Here is a 21,355-nt window from a genome sequence, read left to right on the forward strand (position 1 = left end):
AACTCTAGCCCACTAAAAACTAAAATTTTCCAACTCGGCAATACATACTTCATTGTCAGAGCAATCATGAGATGCATGCCATCACTGGGTGCACTGGAGTGGCTTACTGTTGCTGTGTAATGGACCTTTGTTGTGGTAGCACAAAGACTTATTGATAAATTGCCTATAAAAAGTGGCTTTGGAATATTATTTTATTGTCAGTGAAGTCTCTATGTACTTATAGTGATGTCTTTCCTTACAACACCTGCAATACAATAAAGATTCATAGTTCCTAGTTGCAGTTGGCTCGCTTAGCACTACACAGTGAGAGATATGAGCAATGAACTGGGAGATGACTGCAATTAATTAGCTATGCCTTGTAGAAGAAGGAAAAAAGAATAATAAAGAACAAAGAACAATATTGATATTGGAAAACTGCTGTCAAAAGGTGTGGCTGCTCAGACGAATATGATTAGCTGTCCTTTCTTGACTGTTAAGAGCAGCTGGATAATCTTCAGTGTGAAAGATAACTTATTTTGTTGTCTGAAATCTTGTTTTGATCCATTTTGTGCGCAGCTGTTGGAGGACATGACAAGTAAATAGGTTAGTTGACTTCATAAATGTGCAGATTTCACTGTAATAAAATCCTCGTTATGTCTGCAGCAAAAAAATTATCAGAAGGTGCAAGTACTTAAAAAAAAAAACCCCACATACTTTTCCAGTATATGAAGTGTATTTAAATATTCTGAGGATGCTCATCTTTGTGCATTATATGGAGATACCTTCAGGATATCTGGTCCAGGTACGTCTGCTGGACTTTGAGAGCAAAGGAGTGTTCCTGCAAGATGATACTAGGTTTGACTGTAAGCTTGTTAGGTCTTTGGAAGAGTTAGTGATGTGAAGACTGTACAGGCAATAAAACCCTTGAATTGTTACCGAGTCTGTCTTTATTTAAAGATCTTTCAGTAATTGTGAGCATGTGTAGATGGCACAGTCCTACCTTCCAGCTAATGATCTGTTCTCTTCTGCAGGCTGGCAGCGATGGTGAAAGCATAGGAAACTGTCCTTTTTCTCAGAGGCTGTTCATGATTCTTTGGCTGAAGGGAGTGGTGTTTAGCGTCACAACAGTTGACCTGAAGAGGTAAGAAATACTTGGTTTATCTGACAAGCAAGAGTACGGTACACTTGGTGTAACAAATATTTGTCTGGGGCTTCTAAATCTTGCATGGCTTATTTTCTGAAATTAAAAAGAAAATCTGTCCTCATAAACACTAAGAGGCAACATTGATGTAAATGGTGCATTCATTGATGGTTATTTATAAGTATCTGTAACCAAAAAGAATGGGTCTGAATTCTCTTGAATTTGTTAAATGATGCTCTTCTCCTGTAAAACAAATAGCTGACATGAAGTCTCTTAGAACTGAATACTGAATCTTACTGGCTTCATATCAAGATCCTACAAGTGAAGATTGCTGGATGGGTATTTTAGATCAACGAATCTTTGATCAAGTCTCCAATGATTATTGGATAATGTCACAAATAATGCACAGCCTACTCCTCTTTTTACAGTTTTTAAGATAATATTGCTTATTACGCAATAAGAATTAAGTGTTAAAATATCTGTCCATGAGGTAAATACGAGTGAAATAGAAGTGAAATGGGTAGGAATAAAATGTAAAATATTCTGCCTTTGTATAGCGTTAGCCAGATATGTCATGATGTCACCTAAATTGCAACTTCTCCATCTATGAAATGAATACCTTAGTGGCTAAGAAGGGTGAGATGTGAATCCAGGAGTCTTAATTTCCTAAGGTAGGGTATACTTTTATTAGAAGTGTTAATGCTCAATTCAGCAGAGGCGTTGTATTTGTTTTTGGTGTGAAGTAATGTTTTCACAGCACTAATGTAATGTAATGTTAGTCTCTGAACTCTCTGGAGAGAGGAGAGACTGCCAGTGCTTACAAACCTTATTTTCAGAAATAAAGCCAATAGAAATATACAGTGTTCTCCAATGAATCAAGTGTAAAATGTGTAAGAAAGAAATCACCCTGCTAGACTTAACCTCTTCTTGTAAATTTTTTGAAGGAGGTGACTTGTTTGGGTTTTTAAAAAATCACTGAAGTTGCTGCTTCAGTGCTGGCAACTAGCGTTAAGTATTTCCATGTGTAGTAAGGCTGAGGCAGACCACTCAGAGGGGGAGAAAGCAGCTTTTGTCAACTGTGTGTGCATTTGTAGCAGCTCAAAGATCTTCTCTGGCCAGTGTGAGGTTTTACTGCAAATATACTTGTTGCTGCCCAGCACACATAAACCAAATATATCACATCTTCCATTTAGCACTGCATGTGGTTTGTGGAAACCTCAGGAGTAGAGCTTGTGCTTGCGTACTGTTTGTAGTTTTGGGCTTCCTTTACTTTTAATGATGGCGTTATTTAACCTATTGCAGTTATTGGGGCGGGAGGGGATGAGAAGGTTGAAAGAGACATTTTACACTCGGAAGCATTTTTACTGCTGAACTGGTCTGAGAGATATCATTAAAATGCCAAAGATGCCTGATGAATTGGCTTTATTTGTGTCCCTTTGGCAACTTTGAGTTAATTAGATGGGGGAATGGGATGTAAGACTAACTTTTAGAATATAAATGGGTTGCAGATGTTTAAAATTGTCCTTTCTTACACAATGAAAGCTTTCTTTCTTTTTTTTTTTATATTGTGGAGGGGAAAACACCAAGTAAGTGTAGAATTAAAAAACTGTATGGGAATAGGTCAAATGAACTCTGCTTTTTTGATGTACACAGAATGTATTTTCTGGTAAAGGAAAAGAAGGACCACTGAAGCCAATTCAGATTTGTGTAGATGTTGATACAAACTTAATTCATTTTAGACTTTGTTAAATTTGTATTTATTAAGCTTTAAATACTCTGGATTGTCTAATATGCAGTTGTAGAGTAGTGTAGCTTGCAGAATATAAAATTCAGCTAACTGCTCAAGTGGAAACGTTTTATGCCAGATGACGGTTTTTTCCCCTGTTAGCATTCCCAGAGTGATAGTAGGTGGTAGATGTTGCCTTAATACTTCCAATACTGTCACAAGAAACTGCTTTTACAAGTATGTTATTCAAGCCAATTGCCCTCTCTTCTCCTTGTTCCTGATAAAGACACAAACTTGTTGAAGAGCTGGGTAGTAATTGTTTTAAGCATCTGAATTAATTTAGCTAGCCAAAAAAAGAAAAAGGCTTTACTTGCAAACCATGCTTCTGCCTCATAGCATAATTGCTGCAGGACAGTAGGGCAAGCTCTGTCTGTTTCTGAGGCTTAAAAGGTCGTGGTTGGGTACAGAAGTTCACAAGTAAGTAACTTGGGACACAGGAAAAACTGAGTCTGATTTGACTGACTCTGTGGCGTGTATTTTTCCCTTCCGTAATTGCATTGGACATCACACTGTGCTAACAAAAGAACATTTTGTAGTTCTCAGTTCTACTCTTAAGACACAAAAATATGCACATAGGCAAACGAAGTGGGACGTACCGCCCTTTCAAAGAAATCATGCATTTCTTGCTCCTGTTTAGTCAGACAGAGGCTTTATTCTTTCCCTTTTCAGAAGCAGCATTTCAGTGCTCAGATTTGACTTGTTCTGGTGACTAGAGCAGAGTTGCAGTACATAAACCATTTGTTAGGCTTGTAACAACATTCAAGGCCAGCTTGCATTCGGTTCAGTTTCAAAATCCTGTTTTAAACATCTTGATAGTGTGGTTTTACAATTATGTTGACAGACAAAGATTAAATAAAGAGATTAGTAAATATTAAAGACTGCCCAGAGGTGAATGCAGCTTCAGCAGTGTAAAATACTGCTTAGGAAATGGAGACAGTTTTTTTTCTTTCATTGCTGGCATTTTCTTTTTCACGTTACTCTTCAGACACTCATTGCAGTACTTGTGTAATTTATAAATCACTGTGGAGCATATTACATTTGGGGGCTGGCTTTTGTCTGATCTTCAAGAAATTATTTGACTGATACTTGCTATTCTGGTTTGTGGCAAAGCCATGAAATGTTTATACCTTAACTCTGGTGTTAAAGAGCCTGCCCACTTAATTAGCTAGTGATAGCCAGATATTTAAGTATGTGGCCCTACCTACAAATGCCCTGGTAAACTTTGGGGCAGGTACTAGCTATGATGGAATTGTTTTGAGTGATTACAGAAGTGGTTTGGGGTTTTTTTGGGTTTGTTTTTTTTTTCCCCAAAAAAGGTGTCCGGTTTTATCTCTGAAGTAAACTTCATGATAATATTTTTTTTTATATTGTCTTCTCGTTTGACTATTAAGGGAAGTTGTAGTTTTTAGCCTGTGTGTACTCGTGGTGGTCTAAAGTCTGTGGCTTGTATGTGGTAAACCAGGGTTTGTTTATGATCTACTGGCAGGAGTAGCAAACTGGAAGTCAAACCCTGTATTATGTTTGGGCTTTGGCTGTGGGATGTTAATCTCTGCTTTCTTTTTCTTGAGAGATACAGGTGGTCTGACTGGAGTGGCAAGAGGGGTTGATAAAATGCTCTGGGATCCTTGAGATGCACTCTGATTCTTTGGAAAACTTTTTTGGTTAGTTCATTAGACCAGTCTGTTTCTGAAATAAAATCTTTCCTTTGATAGTATTACTGCAAATCCGGTGGTCTTGCCTGTGTTTGTTTTTAAAATAACATTCCTTTTGAGGAATTTTATCTAGCCAACATGTAAAATTGGAAGGGAGCCAGAATGACTTCCTGTAATTGTTGTGGGTTACAAAGCTGTATTTAAATGAAGTATTAAGCTACTTAAAGCATTAACCGATGACAGACTTTTAATCCTAAAAGCAAGCGGGCAACGGCAACTATTAGTGAGAAATAACTTCTTGGAAGCTTAAAAATTGAAAATGGTTAAATTCTTGTATTAACAAGACTTCTGTCACCTGGCTAAAAGCAGGGTGTTTAATGTTCTTAAGTGTGAAAATCAGTTTTCTCATTCAGTTTTACATATACTGCTGAGTGCTCCTATCTGTCATAAGTACGCTTTGGCACTATATACTGTTGGTATTTGCCCTGCTTAACACGTTCAGCAGTGGGCAGGACATGGAATTCTGGCAGGGGTTCTTAATTTTCTAAGAAATTTCTAACATTTCTACAGGATCAACTTGTAGTCTGTGCTTAGTTTACAGAGTCTGAGTGCTATCCCTGAAAACACTGCTTTCGCATGCTACCCTGAGTGACCACGTTTGTGTATATTACTAATCTAGTTTCCCTGTCCAATGCAGTCAGGAGGCTTTCTTGAACTGTAGTTCCAGTATCCAGTAAATCCAGTTCCTGGATGCCTGCTGCTGGCTCAGAAACGTGGCCACATCGTACAAAGCCCAAACCCAGCTCAAGGGTTATGGTCCGTTTTGGATTTGTTCAAACAGTAACAAAGGGGCAACTTTATCTTGGCAAACATTCACTGGATCAGGTATTGTTTGTTGTTCCTCATCCAGCGTAACGCTAGCAAAAGGTGGTGGTCATCCTGTAGCGTGCGCTCTGGTCAACTTGACAGAAATGTAATTGTACAGTTGTGCCTCACGTGGATCATGTGTACTGTCGGATGTTAGTACACAGGGACAGTCTGAGGAACGTAGGAACTGCGCACTGTCCTCTAAAATGGGGAGAGGTTCTTAGAGAAGTTGGACTGTGTCCTTCTGAGCAGTCATCCTGGACTGGAGTCAATAGCTTCATCAGAGGGAAGTTTTAAGTGCTGCTACTGAAGAAGTGCCAAGCAGTACTGTAATTTTATTTCTGCTTGTGCTGAGGCAGTTGCACTAGCATGGGGCTAACTAATACTGTGATGGTTTACTGGGGAAAAATTGGCTGCAGCTTTTTAGATGATGGTTTGGATTTTATAGCTTGTAATGAATCCACATCTCATTATTGACTTCAGCTTTGCATCTGAATCTGCTGACAAGGCAGACGTGAGCGCTTTACATAGAAGAGTAAGTTAGGCATTTTGGACTGAATGAGTAGGTAGGTGTGTATGTGCAGCTGACATAGACTTCTAAATAAATGCTCGCAGTGTTGTTCCTTGTCACTACAGTATCACTGCACAGCTAGAGGAGTGAGAAGCCAATTGCTTATAAAATAAACTGGCTTAGCTTGATAAGGATTAGTATGGAAGGAGCTGGAGTGAATAGCAAGAGGTATCGCCAAAACTGACTTAAGATTTAGGAATGTCTGAGTATTTTAGCTTGATTCTGTTTCTCTTGTGTCTAGTCATACTAATGTCGGGGATTCTCCTCCCTTTGCCCAAGTGTTCTGCTCTTATTTGTAAATAGTTTCTCACTGGAGGACGCTTTAAGCATAGTTTTTAAAAGTGATGTTTAAGCATCTGTCAGCTTGTCTAGAACCAGATTCTGTGTGCACATAAGTGGTTTATACATACTGCTCTAGCTCAGACTTATTTCCAGAGAAGCTCTGTGTAAAAGGGGAGGATTATCACTGATAGCAGATTACGCTATATATAAACTCTGTACTGCAGATTTTGGGAAAGAGAGAGAGAATGTGTGTGTGGTGTATATATCCCCCCACTAGTCAACATTATATCAACTTGAGAAAAAATGTAGCCAGAGGTTGGAGAAAGCAGTTGTTTCTAAGTATTTGAAATTAATTGCTATCAAGTATATATTCAAAATGCTAATCAAGATGTAAACTCACTTTTTAAGAAGAAAACTGGTGATATCTTTTTAAAACTGCAAGGACAGGAAAACCTCGGGTAGGGCTTTTGTGATTGTAGTAATGAAAGCTAGGGTCATGGATGTCCTGTGCTTACTTTTGTATTGGTTTGTATTTCATCCTAGAAAACCAGCAGACCTTCAAAATTTGGCTCCAGGCACTCATCCGCCCTTCATAACTTACAATGGTGAAGTGAAAACAGATGTGAATAAGATTGAAGAGTTCCTGGAAGATGTTTTGGCTCCACCCAAGTAAGTGTTAAAATGATAATTTGTCACCTTAGATTAGATGGGGTGTTCTTAAAGTGGTTTTCTGCACTAATTAAGATTTCTTCAGCATCAGTAAATTGAAGATCAGGCACTGAAAACAGCTCTGAGTTCTTGCTTGTCATACCATTCCTCCCTCCAGCTCCCTCATCTGTATATGAAAAAAATATTTTCTTCTAAAGACTATTTTAAAATTGTGCTTTGTAGAGTGCTGTCATCCTTCCTGCAGTTTTCCACCTAAATGACTTTTCATTTTGATGACTGGGGCAGGCCATTCTGATGATGTGTCCAGATAATGTAAATGAAGATGAGCCTGCTATACAAAACTTTGTCCCAACTCCGTAATAAACGGGGAATCTGTTTTAAGGGGATGTGCGGTGTCCTTTTGGGGACTTGTATTTGCAGTCATTCTTCTAGAAGTAAGGTGTTATTTAAGTCTTCAGGAGTTTGTCGTTTTCTTGTTCTCACCAGGAAGATGAGTGAAATTTGTATTCAGTGTTAAATTATTTTTTTTAGTCCTTCCAGCTTCCTGTAAGCAGATGGATAGTTGATAATTGTACAGAACCAGTGATTACTAAATGCAACTTGGAATTAATTTTTAAAAAATTAATTCCTTCATACTAGGCATAATGATGAGTCCTGCAGATGAAGTATTTAGTATTTGGAAATTATGGTGGAAAATACTGAACACTTTTGAAAATAATTAGATTACACAGCACAAGGATGAGAAATGTGTTCGAGTTTTCTCTAAACTGTTGGCTTTCTTCTCCCTTAGCTGACAGGCAACAGTAAAATGCAGTCACTGCCTTTAGCAGACTGAACTGTTTTGTCTTTTTAGCGTGGCAAGGCTTTACTTTTTTGTTAAAAGATTTGGGAGTCTATGATATTCTGGGACAGCTGATATTAATTTAAATGAAGAAAAAAAAAATCTCCAGTGAACAGAGAATGGACAGGAGTGTTTCATTTGTTACCTGTTTGATCCCTAACTGTATTCTTGTTTACAGAACTGTGATCTGCCCCCTTGGCAGCACTGCTGTGCTGGAGTAAGGGAGCTTGCTCCTGTGACCCTGGGCTGTTTCAGGCAGTCTGTGCTTGAAACAAATGCCTGATTCAGAAAGCAGAAATATGCTTTGGTATTCCTCTGAAAAGTGCTTTAAATGTGTTGGGTTTAAAAATCTTAAGTAGAAGTGTGTGATTTTACACTTAAGCAAGTCCTCCACATTAATCTGAAAATGGATAAATTGGTAAATGTACATGATGTAGGACCTTTGTTTTTTAAAAAGGGCCATTTTGTGCTGGTTAATATATGATGAGCATCATTCTGTTAAGTGTGCTGTAGATCTTCTCCTTTCTACTTTTTAGGTACCTAAAACTTTCACCAAAGCACCCAGAATCAAACACTGCTGGAATGGATATATTTGCCAAATTTTCTGCATTTATCAAAAATTCTAGACCAGAAGCTAATGAAGGTACGTTACTTGGGGGCCAATAGCTGTGCACACGTTGCTTTCATTGTCTTGTGTTTTTCAGAGCAGCTTTACTGTGAAGTGTCTCAGTGACAAATTTTGCTGCATGTTGATGGACACTTGAGGGAGTCTCATGAATTAAGCCTGTGGTTTAAAGTTAACGGTCAGAGACAAAGATTTCAACAGTTCCAAAGACAACTTGAATTAGACGGTGTTCAATCAGCATTTTAGTAGGGTATGCATGGTTTGTAAATATCCCTGCCATTGAAACTTCTCTATGCAACAGCCACTCAAAACTCTTGAACTAAGTAGAAATTATTTTAACATCCAGAACCAAATTCCCTGCAGAGTTTGTGTCATGCCCCAGTGGCTGAGTTTCCATGCGTTTGCTGCAAGGCCTTTCTGCAACACTTGATTATTTGACCTTTCTAGGATTGAGGGCTCCCATTCAGAGTTCTGAATTAAGCTTAGTTCATGTAACTTTCTTTAAAGGATTAAGACCTTTCTGTGTGAAGAGAACATAGTAGATGGAAGGTGAGAGATCAGTAAGAGATAAAGAACACCCAATTAGACCTTTAAATAGTTTAGTACAAATCTTGTCCTCAATGTACTTGGAGGGGAAACTTAAGCCGGGGAAGCAGAATGCCTCTCTACTGTATTTCAAAGGGAGAGAGTGAAAATATTTGTAAACAGGCAAGAAACACTTTTTGGTTTTGTGGGGTGTGCTGCCCTCTGCTGCTGTATTCCACAAACCTCCTCGGTAGTCTGTGTGTTTAGTTGTGGCTGTTAGCTGAGCATGTGACATTAAACAGATTACATTTAAATGAATATAAACCCTAGAATAGCTTAATTCTAATTAGTTTAAGCCAGCTAGGAATAGTCTTAAGAAACTGACATAAGCCACTTTTTAAACCAAAAATAAACACTTGTGGACAGTCTTAGTGTATTTTAAATTAGCACAAACTCATGTATAAACCGGCTTTTAAATAGCCTGCATCTGTGTGATATTTAAAGGGATTCCAGTTCAGTTTCAGTGTTACTATTGACCATGAAGGGAGCTCCAGCAGTAGTGCTGCCACAAAAATAGTACAAGGGTTAAAAATCCTTCAGTATATGGTTTGTTCTGGGTAGTATAGTGATGTGGATTTTGTTTTTCAAATCTGGTACTAATATCAATATTCTAAATGATAATTTGCTTTGAAATTGTGTGCTGTGGTTGGTTTTGGGTTTTTTGTTCTTAAAACTGTTCCTTCCTCTGTAGCCTTAGAACGTGGCCTCTTGAAAACCCTCCAGAAACTGGATGAGTATCTGAACTCTCCTCTTCCTGATGAGATCGATGAAAATAGCATGGAGGATATTACAATTTCTACCCGCAAGTTTTTGGATGGCAATGAGATGACATTAGCAGACTGCAACCTCCTACCCAAACTACACATTGTCAAGGTAAATGCCTTGCATGTTCTTACGTGATAAAGGACAAAATGCTTAACGGTTTATGACATTCTGGAGACCAGCTCATTTCAACCATGTGCAAGCTCCCATGTAAATTTAACTACAGTATTAACAGTACATGAAATTGCGTAAGGTTTACATAATTCACAAGGACTTCAGGGATAGAGTAGTTGAATGCAGTGAAGGTGTGAACCAGTAGACAAGTTGGGCAGCAGATAAAATGGCACAAGCACTGTCCAATGTGGTCACAGGAAGTTGCAACACTTAAGAATGAGGTAGAAGAAGGAAGGTGAACATCATGTGATCATTTAATGTTTGAAGTGGATGTCTTCTCACATCTGTAGAGAAAACTTCTCTATTAACAACAAAGTAAATGACATGATGTGAAATACAAGGATTGTATTAAAAAAAAAAGTCTACAAAGAGGTGGCCTAGGATAACTACAGAAGTGAAGATGTACCTATATAATCATGGCTTGATTTCTTTTCACTGGCTCCAATGATCTTTGTCAGTTTTGTACTGCAGATGGAGCCACAGATTAAGTTTCTGCCTGGGTGCAGGAGTATTTACTTTGGTGAGGACAGTAATACAAATGAAGCGAGGCAGTGTGCTGCCAGGTCCAGGCATATCCCAGAGGGGCAGGTTCTACTGACTTCAGAAGTGACTCTGAGTGTACGTGTTGGAAGGATAGCTCAACGAGAGAGTGACAAGGGATGGAAAAGTGGTTTAAGTTGAAGCGTGTAAATTCATAATCTGATTCTTTTGTTCCAGGTGGTGGCCAAAAAATACCGCAACTTTGAGATTCCCAAGGAAATGACAGGGATTTGGAGATACCTGACGAATGCTTATAGCAGAGATGAATTCACCAATACCTGTCCTGGAGACAAAGAAATTGAAATAGCTTACAGTGATGTAGCCAAGAGACTCACTAAGTAAACAGCACTTGCAAAAGAGATGACTTCTTGCATATTCCATAACAATGCTTCTAACAGACTGCTCTTTTCGTATAAGATAGCAATTTTTTTTGCATGAACTTGCAGTTATTCAAAGTTATGGTGGATAGACCAGGTACAGTAATTACCTAAAGTTTGCAGACTTAATTACAGGCTTGTTTTTCCTTACCTTCTTCCACAGCAAGTTTGAATATCATTAATGCAGTTATGTTAATATTGCACTGGGGTAACTCTAGATTCTTCAGGATGAAGGGTTATCTTGCCCCTCCTACTCTTCTTTGCAAACATTTGGTCCCTGTCTACGAATTGGTTTAGATACTGTCTTGCTATATGGTACAAGGAATATTTATGTATTTTGGAATTTATTGCTTTTCCAGAAGATCTATACACAATTGTCATACCTGTGACACATTGAACTGTACCTGCTTGTCTATCCTATTTACATATAGAAGGGAACTTATTATCCAAAAGAGCCATTTGCAGAATATTTGGCAATGTTTTTTAAAAAAAATTCTCTTGGATTTGAAATCACAGTAATGGTTGAGAATGGACTGAAATGTGAAACGTGGGTTTGAATGACCTCAGACATCAGGGAAGTTTGAATCTAGGCTTGAGTGCTATAGCAGGAAGCTCGCAGTTCAGAGTTAGTATTTAGTTGTGTCTTCAAGAGCTTGATGAGATTAAAAAAACTACTTTTTTTTTTTTTTAAATTGGAAACCTACATTTGTCCAGAATTCTGAGTTGCAGCAAACGAATAATTGTCAGGATGCCCTTTACTATCATGAAACCAGAAGAATTGGATGCTTGCCATCTGTTCACCTTACAAATCGCAAGTGGCTTTCTTTTTGGTAGTTAAGAGCCTTTATTTTGTATAGGTCTTTCTGGTGATACTTACAAAATCTGTGCTGTCATAAACAAAGTACATGTAAACATTTGTGTCCTAGTTGATAAATAGCTACTGTATATGGTGAATAGCAGTGCAATGATTAGTGATGCAAGACTGAACACTGATAGCTGTTAAAAGTGGGAGTCTTTCTGGGTATTTCTTTGAGCTATTTCTTTCCTGAAGAAAGCTAAAGTGACCTTTAAAGATAACATTTGCCTTAAATTATAGTATGCATTTTTCCTGAAAGGAAATCTATTAATTACTCTTGTAAAGAAATGGTGTGTGAAATCCAGTCCTTCACATTGAATTTATCCTAATTGTTAGTCTGTGCACCTGGACTGCAATTTTGCATAATCATAATCATTGCACTACTATACATAATCTTTTTACAGCAACACTGAGGAATAGCACTACACTTTTTTTAAAAGCAATTTTCAAATATTTCTAAACCAGGGAATAGTTTTGTTGTTTAAAATTAATGATTTTGATGCATGAAAGAAACTGCTAGGTTATTTTTAAAAGACCATCATAAACAACTCCAAAGAATGCTAGACTTATATGCCTATTTTTTTGTAAAGATACTTTTATATTTAACTGATTTTAGAAGCTGGAAAGTGCTATTCCTGGTAGGTTGTTTTTGGAATATTTAACATTCTGCAATAACATGGAAATGCTCACATAAACACTTTTATACACTAATTTTTTTGGTAAGCACTGGCTTTATGAAAACCAGCCTGACTTTTCTAAGCATCCTGCTTTTGCTACTTTATATACCCATGAAGTTAGTTTGACATAGAAGAGGTAGAGTACAAGATCCATATTTGTATACATGGCTTGTGGTGCCTTGTCTTGCCTTCCTAGAGCTAGAATTCCAATATAAAGGCAGTTAGCAATCCTGTTGCATGTCTTTCGAAGACAACCATAGATACACTTAGACCCTATTACGATTTTTTTATGGGGGTGTTTAGGCACAGAAAGAAAATTCTGCAGAGCGACCTGGTTAGGAAAAACTTAACTGTAGCCTTTTAATAATTATTGTATTCTAATGTCACGTTCTCATCCTAAATAAAGTTTCTCAGCCATAATAATCCTCTGTAAGGGTTCAGTCTTTGCTACAACGTGACATCTAGAAGAAGGAATTACTTCCTTTTTTGTTAGATAACAACATTTTTAATGACACATAGGGTAAAAAAAAGCAACCCTCATTGGTTTGGTGCTCTTTGCCATTGTATAGTTAACCTTTAAAAACAAAAATATAGGAAGCAGTCTGATTGTGGGCATAGCTTTGTTAAATTTTTAACTCTCAAACTCTTAAAACCTACATCAGGGTGGCCCTTGGAAGTTGTCTGAGGTTGTAGTAATTGGGCCTCACGCCTTTTAAAAGCAAATTAGCCATTGCGTGCACACGTTAGTACACCAGGCAATTATGTGCATATGAGCATGAAAACATTTTCATGCAGTTTTCTAGTGTGCGCACTGCCTGCATATCAATGCACACAAATACTTGTTAAAATACCAGGCTTGTTGTCTTTTATAGATAATATATTCTCTCTACTTTTTAGGCAATCTTCAAACAATTGTAATACATTATATTCAGCATTAAGTATTTTAATGATTGTGTCTTGAAAGCTTGTAAACAAAGTTAAAGCTCTTGCTGTAACTAATGTATTTCTTATCTCAGTACAATGAAGTATTGAGCGTCGGAGCCTTTCCCTTATAGGTGTAATTCAAATGAGGACCAGGTTAGCAATTTCTGAGGCGGTTACCATATGATAGCTGTTAACTGTCCTGCGTGAAGGGAGTTGGTATCTTTTTAGGCTTCCTATTGCACAGTTTTGTTGTTTTGTGGCAGAAGCTGGCCAGCCTCTTGCTGGCTTCAGCAGAGGCCAGGAATCTAATGGAGAGCGAGCAGCTTTCACCTCTGTAGGTGATCCCTCCAGAACAGCGGAGTAGAGCTAGGGTGGTGTGTAAACGGCTTAGCGTCTGGTGTGGGTAGAGCACTTTCATCTGGCCCCAATCACCAGCGCTACATTAATTAAAAAAGCCCTTTCATAACTATGTAAATTCTTGACTTCTGTCAACTTGTTTACAATCTGATCTTTAAATGCATTTTTAATTTCATCAAACAGCAATTAATCTACCCCCTGTTTAAATTTAAAATGATGCTTCTAGCCCCTTCTACAATTTAAAAACAGCAGTTACCCTTTCAAGTAGGCATTCCAGTTTGCAAGTTGGTTGCATGTATTAGCATGCTGAATAACTTACTTTATTCTCAAGCTGAAATATGCTTAAATTCCCATTAAAACAGGTGACTTGTGTATTTCCTGAACATAAAGGGAAAAATCCATCGTCTTCACCCTGTTTTTGTGTGGGAGAACAGATTATACTATATGCATGACTTTTTTTTTTTCTTAACAAAGCTTTCCTTCTTGAAGAGATTCCGTATGTGTAAGAGCTGCCTGTTGAACGAGAGGCATGTGAATTCTGAAGCAATTTCATGCACTCCAAAGCTTTCCTGTCCATCTACTGTTCACTGCTGGTCTGTGTAAATGTCCCACACGGACAGTCACAGCCATGTAGCTTGTACGTTTGCATTTTCCCATAAAATTGGTGTTTTTTCCGCAATGGGCATGTCGAAACTGATTGAGAGTTGCGTGCAGTTCCATGATAAGAAGAGAGATGTAATCAAGTTTTTATGCTAAAGTAGCAAATTAGCATTTCGTATCAAAGGAACACAGACATGAATAAATTGAAGATGCTTGAGCCAAACCCACTGATGCCTATCTCAATGTAGAACAAAAAGTGGCTAAGTAGAGTCAACTTTTTTTACTCTTTGCCACTCAGAGTACTATCTGAACACATCCAATTAATAGTTTCAGAAGAAGGCTTTATCCCAAGTGAAAAGTATTTAATCTGCCTCAGAACCTGTGCCACCAACTATTACATTTTGTTTCTGCAGGGGGTGTGGGGGATGGAAGAATAGTGGAGCAGAATAGGATATCGAGACTCCCAAGACAGGACATCAAGAATTGGAGCATTGTTTGCAGAAATACTTGAAGAGTTGATACAATTTATTGTAGTTTGCTTATGTCTTTCACTCTCTGGAACATCTTTTACAGATATACCAGTATACTGCTGGCAGCTATTGTTAAAAATAAAATTATATTTTCACTACCAAGCAGATCTTTCTCTTATTTCTGAAGACTACAATTCTTGCATGTGTAAGCTATGACTTGAATGTGGTGTGCTAAACTACAGAACAAAACTTTGTAGTAATTATATTCTCAATTTTTGGCTGCCTTTTTTTTTTTAAGTGGTGGTGTGATTTAAGGCAGAATACCTGTTGATTCTAACATTATAACTAGCTGTCGTGCCCCTTAACAAAGTAAGAACTTAACTTTCTTAAAGTTAAGAACAAGTTGAGAAATACTGAATTCTCCTACTGAAATTATGAGAAGTGCGGTGTTTTTCAGATTTTAAGGTTTGCAGAGTGGAACTGTGAAAACTGATTAAAAAGACATCCAAAAAAATTCTCATGTTTGGTTCAACTTGTTTCCACCCAGATAAGCCACTAAATAACCATTTCAAGGGTTGAGACTGAATTGATCCCGTCTACAGAGTTCATGGATTTCAGATTCAGTGCTCTATTCTGAGTTTCAGCCGGGTTTCCTTATTGTCTTTTGCTTTCAAATATGTCTCAACTAGCCATGGTAAACACCATACACCCTTGCTTTTAATTTGAGTATGTTATCTAGGTACTAGGTCTTCAGAGCAAAGACCACCAGCCACTAGTGGAAGTTTTCTTCAAAACTTCCTAAGCATTATCATGTCAATCTCTTGTCTGTCCTGTGAGTGTTTGAGGTGCATCTGGGGTCTGATTTTTGTTTTTGAAAGGAAATTTGTGGAATCCAGAAGACATTCCTGGAGCCTGTAATCTGGGATGCCATCATCTGAGTTGGAGCACGTGCAGGGAAGTAACAGACGTGCTTGAAGTAGTAGTAAATCCAGCAATTAAACCCTTGGTAGGATTACATACCTGTATCACTGTACTATTTTACTGACGGCGAGGTTTGTGATCAGAGGTGGGTTTTGCAATAAGATTTGCAGTTGCCTTGTCTGAGTTTGGTCACATACTTCCATGAAATGCAACAGGGTGGACCAGAAGGGAGTGTAATGCCCTCTTCGTGTGAAGAGCCCACTGAAGGGGAATAGTGTTGAGCTGCAGTAATCTTAGTATTTTGTGTAATTGTGACTTGCTGCAAAAGCTACTTTGGACTAGCTAATAACCTTTATATTTTTTGCTAGATTTTGTTTTTAAGACACCTCAGGTGACTGCCCAGTGTGGAAGGTTCCTCCTGGATGTCCTAGCAAGAAACAGCTGGATTTTGGCTTCAGTGTAAGCTATGGAGCCCACTCCCAAACAGTTCTGTGTAGCTGCTGACTGTGAGCAACGGAAAGAATTTAAGAGCTTGAGGGGAGCTAGGTGAGGCTGAATGTTTCATACTTGTTTCTGACCACTGCATTCTCCCTGTTCTCAGGGACAGCTCTGATCCAAATAATTTTGAACTTGGCTTGAATCCAGGTTTCATAGCTCTGGCTTACCTCTCAAAAAATGTTGCCATGTTCCCAAGGAGAACGAGTCTAGAGATTTGTAATGAGCTCCAGTGGTTTAGGATCTGGACTACCTAAACTGTGATAAGTAGTAATTGTGAAAGCAGTCGGTATCTGTTCACCTCATCGTAAGGACTGAGAGCAGCACAGCCTGAGAATCACAGTGACTACTGTAAAGTGTGTCACCCTTCTCCTGTGTCCTGTCCACACCCCCCCCCCCCAACATCAGCATGCTTTAGCTAGACCCCAGTTAAGTGATGGTTTTCTTTCCGTTTGTACTCTGCCCTATTCTAAGTGAGTCCAGCAATGTACTGGAAGTTGTTGTCAGTCTCTGGTACCAAGCCAGGGGGAGATGGAGTGATCTCGAACACTGGTTCACCTTGAGATGTGTTTTTAATGGCACTAGCCTGGAAGTATTGGCACCTTGTTTGGAAATACTATTTTAGTATTTTACTCATCAACTTATTTTTGTGATGTTTCACTAAGAAGTTCCTAGAAATAGACTAGCATTTTCTTAGCGGTGTTCCATTTTTTACATAGGGCTGTTGCACACGTTTCAGAAGATTGATCTGGTTTGTCTTGGTTCATTCCTTTAGCAATTAGCACGCTTTATCAGAGCTCCAGGTTTTTTATTGCAAAGAAGCTAAAACATACTATTTGCCAAAAGCTTCCGTAATATGAATTGTGCTGTGGAAATTCCAGAAACAGTTTTCTAGTTACATCCTCAACTCCATTTTCTTACAAACAGCAGCAAAATACAGTAGCTAAAAGGCTGAGGAGACCCTGCAAGTATCTCTGTTGAGTACTTGCTGGTGGAGGAATAAACCAATTTGTCGGAGGGTAGTCAGGATTTTTATGGAAGGAAAAAGAAACCTGGACAAACCTTTGTGTTCAGTGGGATGGAAAAGGAACTCATTTGACGTGGTTGCCTGAGGGCTTTTGGACACTCATTGTAATGAAAGCTAAGTATGAGCTGAATGTCTAAACATTTTGCTGTCTCTGAAAGTCTCCAGGAGAAGGAGGGTGGATGTAGTGACTCATTAATCAAGAATATGTCTGACTGTAGTGGTTCCCAAACTCCTCTCAGTGGATCGCAGGTGGTCCAGGAGGCCAAGGGGAGCCTTTGATGGGCTTATATGAAGCAGGGGATAGTGCTAACAGCGTGAATGGTCCATGAGAAATTGACTGACCTTTTAATCACAAACGTTTAGGAGCTGCTGCATGAGCGCTTTACTTTCTTCATTGAATGCATTCTGCAAAAGCAAGATTCACCTTGAACTGGTGAATAGTTCACACCCAAACGCTTGGTTTTGCGGTGGTCTCCTGAAGTCAGTAGGCATAGTGGTGAGACTTAAATCAGTTTAATCTCTTGATGAAAAAAATGCAGCAACACTGGCAATAACAAAGCTCTTTAGTCTGGCTTAGTATTTTTCCAAGACTGCCAAAAGTGTGCGGTGGCTGAGCAACTTGGGGTCGTGATTGTAATGTTCAAAAGTAACCAGAGATTGGGTGAGGTAAATTAGTCAAGTGTCATGAGATAATTTCTGAAAAGGATTGACTTAAGGCGATGTAAAGAGCCTAGCTTTTAACTGTGTGAGAAATTAGAAGTCTGGAGGTAAGCAATCCTTCTCCCTGCAGATCCTATTGCACTTGGTCTTGCTAAAGTTCTGATGAGCTCTGAAAGCTGATGCTGGATGGTTTCCAGGGCTGGAAAAAGAGAACTCATGATTCTTTGACTCAAGAGAAGAACTGCTGTGTTCTTAACACTGGACAGAGAGATGAAAACAGTTGCTAAACAAAGATCAAACATGTGAACTTTATAAATAAACAAACAAAGTTGATGCTAAGGGACTTCTTAACTCCTTTGCCTACGGCAAAGGGCTTGGCGGGACCTAGGAGGATGACTTTGTCAGTTTGCACATGGAATTCTTATTTTAAAGAGTCTGATTAAAGTGATACTGTTCTTAATGAGTTTGAAGCTTACGCTAGTTAAAAATGGCCTTCTCTGTCCATGCATTGGCTGAATGCAGGGTAGAGGAGAAAGCATTCACGGTGCTGAACTCTAGATGTAGAACATGGCAAAATTTTAATTTATGTGTGATGTAAAAAGCTGGTTGTGAGAAGCGACTGTTCATAGTAAAACACTCAAAGGCAGCAGGTTTGATAGTGTGCTGAAGAGGGAGCTTAGTCAACTGCGAGAGGCTCCTGCAAGGCAGAACTCGGCAGTGGAGGGGATTCTCTGATCCGATGTGCATTTCAAGCCTCCTGTTCCAGTCCTTCCCATGAGGAAGATGGGACTGTGCGTCACAGAAATGGGTTGTGCATTTCAAGCCTCCTGTTCCAGTCCTTCCCATGAGGAAGATGGGACTGTGTGTCACAGAAATGGGTTGTGCATTTCAAGCCTCCTGTTCCAGTCCTTCCCATGAGGAAGATGGGACTGTGCGTCACAGAAATGGGTTGCTCAGTATCTTGTAAGAAGTTGGTGGTTGGAGTGGGAGCAGAACCCACGAGCAGATAACCATTATTTTTACCTTTTTTCCTTCTGTCAAGTTTGAAGAGTGACATGAACTGGGAACTGGAGGCTTGTTGGTCAGACTGCTGCCCAGCATACAGACTTAGCAATCTTGACTCCCCCTTCCTATTCCCAGCATTAAGTAACTTCCATCCTTGGCAGGTTCTGCTCCTGTTTCTCCTTTGGTTCAATACCCCTACTGCCTGCTGCAGCCTTTGCTGTGTGATGCTTTAACCTGGATGCGGAGCACAGCTGCAGCTGGCTCCTGTTTTTAATACCAAGCAGCCCACTCCAGCCTCCTGGCGAGGCAGCCAGCTGCAGTCAGCCCAGCGCCCGGTAGCTACGAATGGCAGAGCACAGCCTTCTCCCTGAGGCCCAGCTGCTCTGTACATGTCGTGCTGTATTTGCACGGCTTTCCAAGGAGAACTTAAACTCCTGGATACTCCTGCAGCTATTGTGGGATGCCAGGCAAAAGACGAAGACCCCCGTCTTATTCCTGAGCAATTTACTGCCTGAGGCTTGCGTCTGATTAGACTTAGCACCTTCAAACACAAAGCAGTAGAGCTGGGCTCGGTGAGCAGCCAACAAGTCGAGCTATTACTTCGTAGCTGCACAATCGTTGGAGGTTGTTTCTGGGGTGAAGTGCTTGTTGGGAAGAGTCTAATGAGGAAGAAGGGTGGTCTAGACAATAGTTCCCTGGGCTTGACTCTAGGGGCCATGAGTTCATGTCTTGTCTGTGTTGGGCAAGCTTTTTCCATTTATAGTGTCTGAGCTTTGCTTTCTTAAAAGGGGATTAATTTCCTTAAAAGATTTTGGTAGTGTTTTCCATCTGTAGCTACCAAAAAGGAAACTTAAAGAAGAAAGTATCATGGACAATCATATCCCTTTGAGTTCTAAACGAAGACCCTTTGGATGGCAGAGCTCAGCTGATGAACTTGCTCTCTGGCAGCAGAGCTGGCCTAAGCACACGCATAGCTCCAGACAAGTCACGGCACTGCTGCACCTTGCCTTGTGTCAGGAGGCTCATGGGGTGAAGAGGGGAGCTGAGGTTGCTGCAGTAGAGAGGGGTGCTTGAGGACAAGGGCATGTGCCCTAAGGAAATTGGCTTTTATTAGCTCTGCTGGTCTCAATGACTTCTGTTTATCTGCTTTGCTGGCTCACTGAGAGTGAAGTTACATCAGTCTAACAAAGCTGCATTAGCGTTCATACCAATTCTGTGGCTTGTAGCTGAATTTTTTCATTTGATCTGAATGGATTGATCTGTATCCATGGGCTTCTGCTGTGGATATGTTTGAAAAAAAACCCTGAATGATGGAGCTTGTGCTTTTCTTCTTGCCATTCAGGGCACTTGAATGCTTAACTTAAACTGCTGTTTGCGTGCCGGGTGGCATTACCTGTGACAAATGAGCACGTGAAGCCAGGATGCACCATGCAAGGACATAGGGTAGGAAAATGCTGAGAGTTTTTAAAGCTCCTGCTTGTGTATGTGGGTTTAAGGTGTAGGCAGGCATATGCTGCTTCAGCTACTTCTTAGTTTTAACTTCCTCAGGCAATATTTCTTATAGGGACTGGGAGTTCCTGTAGTTTGTGTTTTTTCTAAGGCAGCGGTTGGCTCTTTGTCTTGCTGCACCCACTCGCCTAGGAATCAGATACACCACAGCACATGCGCATTTACTGCAGGCATCGTGCAAGGGGTTGGCAGATTTGAAGTCTTCAGCCTGAGATTTCTTCAAAGGGGTCTAACTAATTTCAGACTGTTTTCTGGACTTGGAGCCAGAATCGGCTATGCAGTAAAATAATGTGATGAAATAATGCTGCTCTGACCATTGAGTGAATTCGTCTCTGCTAGATTCCTCGAGGAGAGAAATTTTTAGGCTTGCAGGCACCTCGCAGGATGGAGGCTGTCCCTGGGTCCCAGCTACCTGCCCTCCAGGCATGCAGTGTGTGACAGACCAGTTCGGTTAGTCTAAGATCCTTTTGTACTAGTGGGCAGTGAAAGATGCACATGAGCAAACTTTCTCACAGTGTGACTAGCCCACAGGGCAATGCAATCTATAGATATTAGTGTGCAAAATCCCTTCTCAGGCTTGCTCTGTCCTTCCCCTCCAGACGAGATTTTCCTTACTGGTGGTTACTCGTTACAGCAGAACTTGCTCAGCTTTCCCATGAAACTTCCTGCTGCAAACTGGATTTTGTAGTGGCTACTGCATTGGTCTGAGCCAGTTGGTAGTTCATAGTGTCTTTGGGAGGGAAGGATTTGGGGAAGTCTGGGGTAAGGAGAAAGGTACTGCTGTGTAACGTGCTGTAGGCGATGAGAAACTTGCTGGGAGCAACTGAACGGGGGCTCCTCGGGGCAGAATCCTGCCTGTGAGCTTCCAGAGCTGAGATGCAGGTGCCTGACTGTGGGTCCAAATGGTTAAGCCTGGGCTTAAGGAGGGAGAGGCTCCTGAAAGTGTTGGCCGATTGTAAGAGAAGGATCCCGAGTATCACAACGCTGCTCAATGTATTGGAAG

At 39.9% G+C, this 21,355-nt stretch overlaps 1 protein-coding gene across 2 annotated transcripts in view; it reads left to right on the forward strand.

Annotated features, from left to right (window-relative positions):
* CLIC4 (chloride intracellular channel 4) overlaps positions 1-14,898 on the forward strand; it is a 33,140-nt gene extending 18,242 nt beyond the window's left edge. For both annotated transcript variants that reach the window (XM_059830927.1, XM_059830928.1), the window contains exons 2-6: positions 1,011-1,120; positions 6,822-6,947; positions 8,325-8,431; positions 9,690-9,871; positions 10,652-14,898. In XM_059830927.1, coding sequence (XP_059686910.1) covers positions 1,011-1,120; positions 6,822-6,947; positions 8,325-8,431; positions 9,690-9,871; positions 10,652-10,816 — 690 coding nt within the window. In that variant the 3' untranslated portion in view covers positions 10,817-14,898. The remainder of the gene's footprint in view (positions 1-1,010; positions 1,121-6,821; positions 6,948-8,324; positions 8,432-9,689; positions 9,872-10,651) is intronic.
* The last annotated feature ends 6,457 nt before the right edge of the window (positions 14,899-21,355 follow it).

This window comes from Gavia stellata, chromosome 29, assembly GCF_030936135.1.
Source record: "Gavia stellata isolate bGavSte3 chromosome 29, bGavSte3.hap2, whole genome shotgun sequence".
Taxonomy (NCBI): domain Eukaryota; kingdom Metazoa; phylum Chordata; class Aves; order Gaviiformes; family Gaviidae; genus Gavia; species Gavia stellata.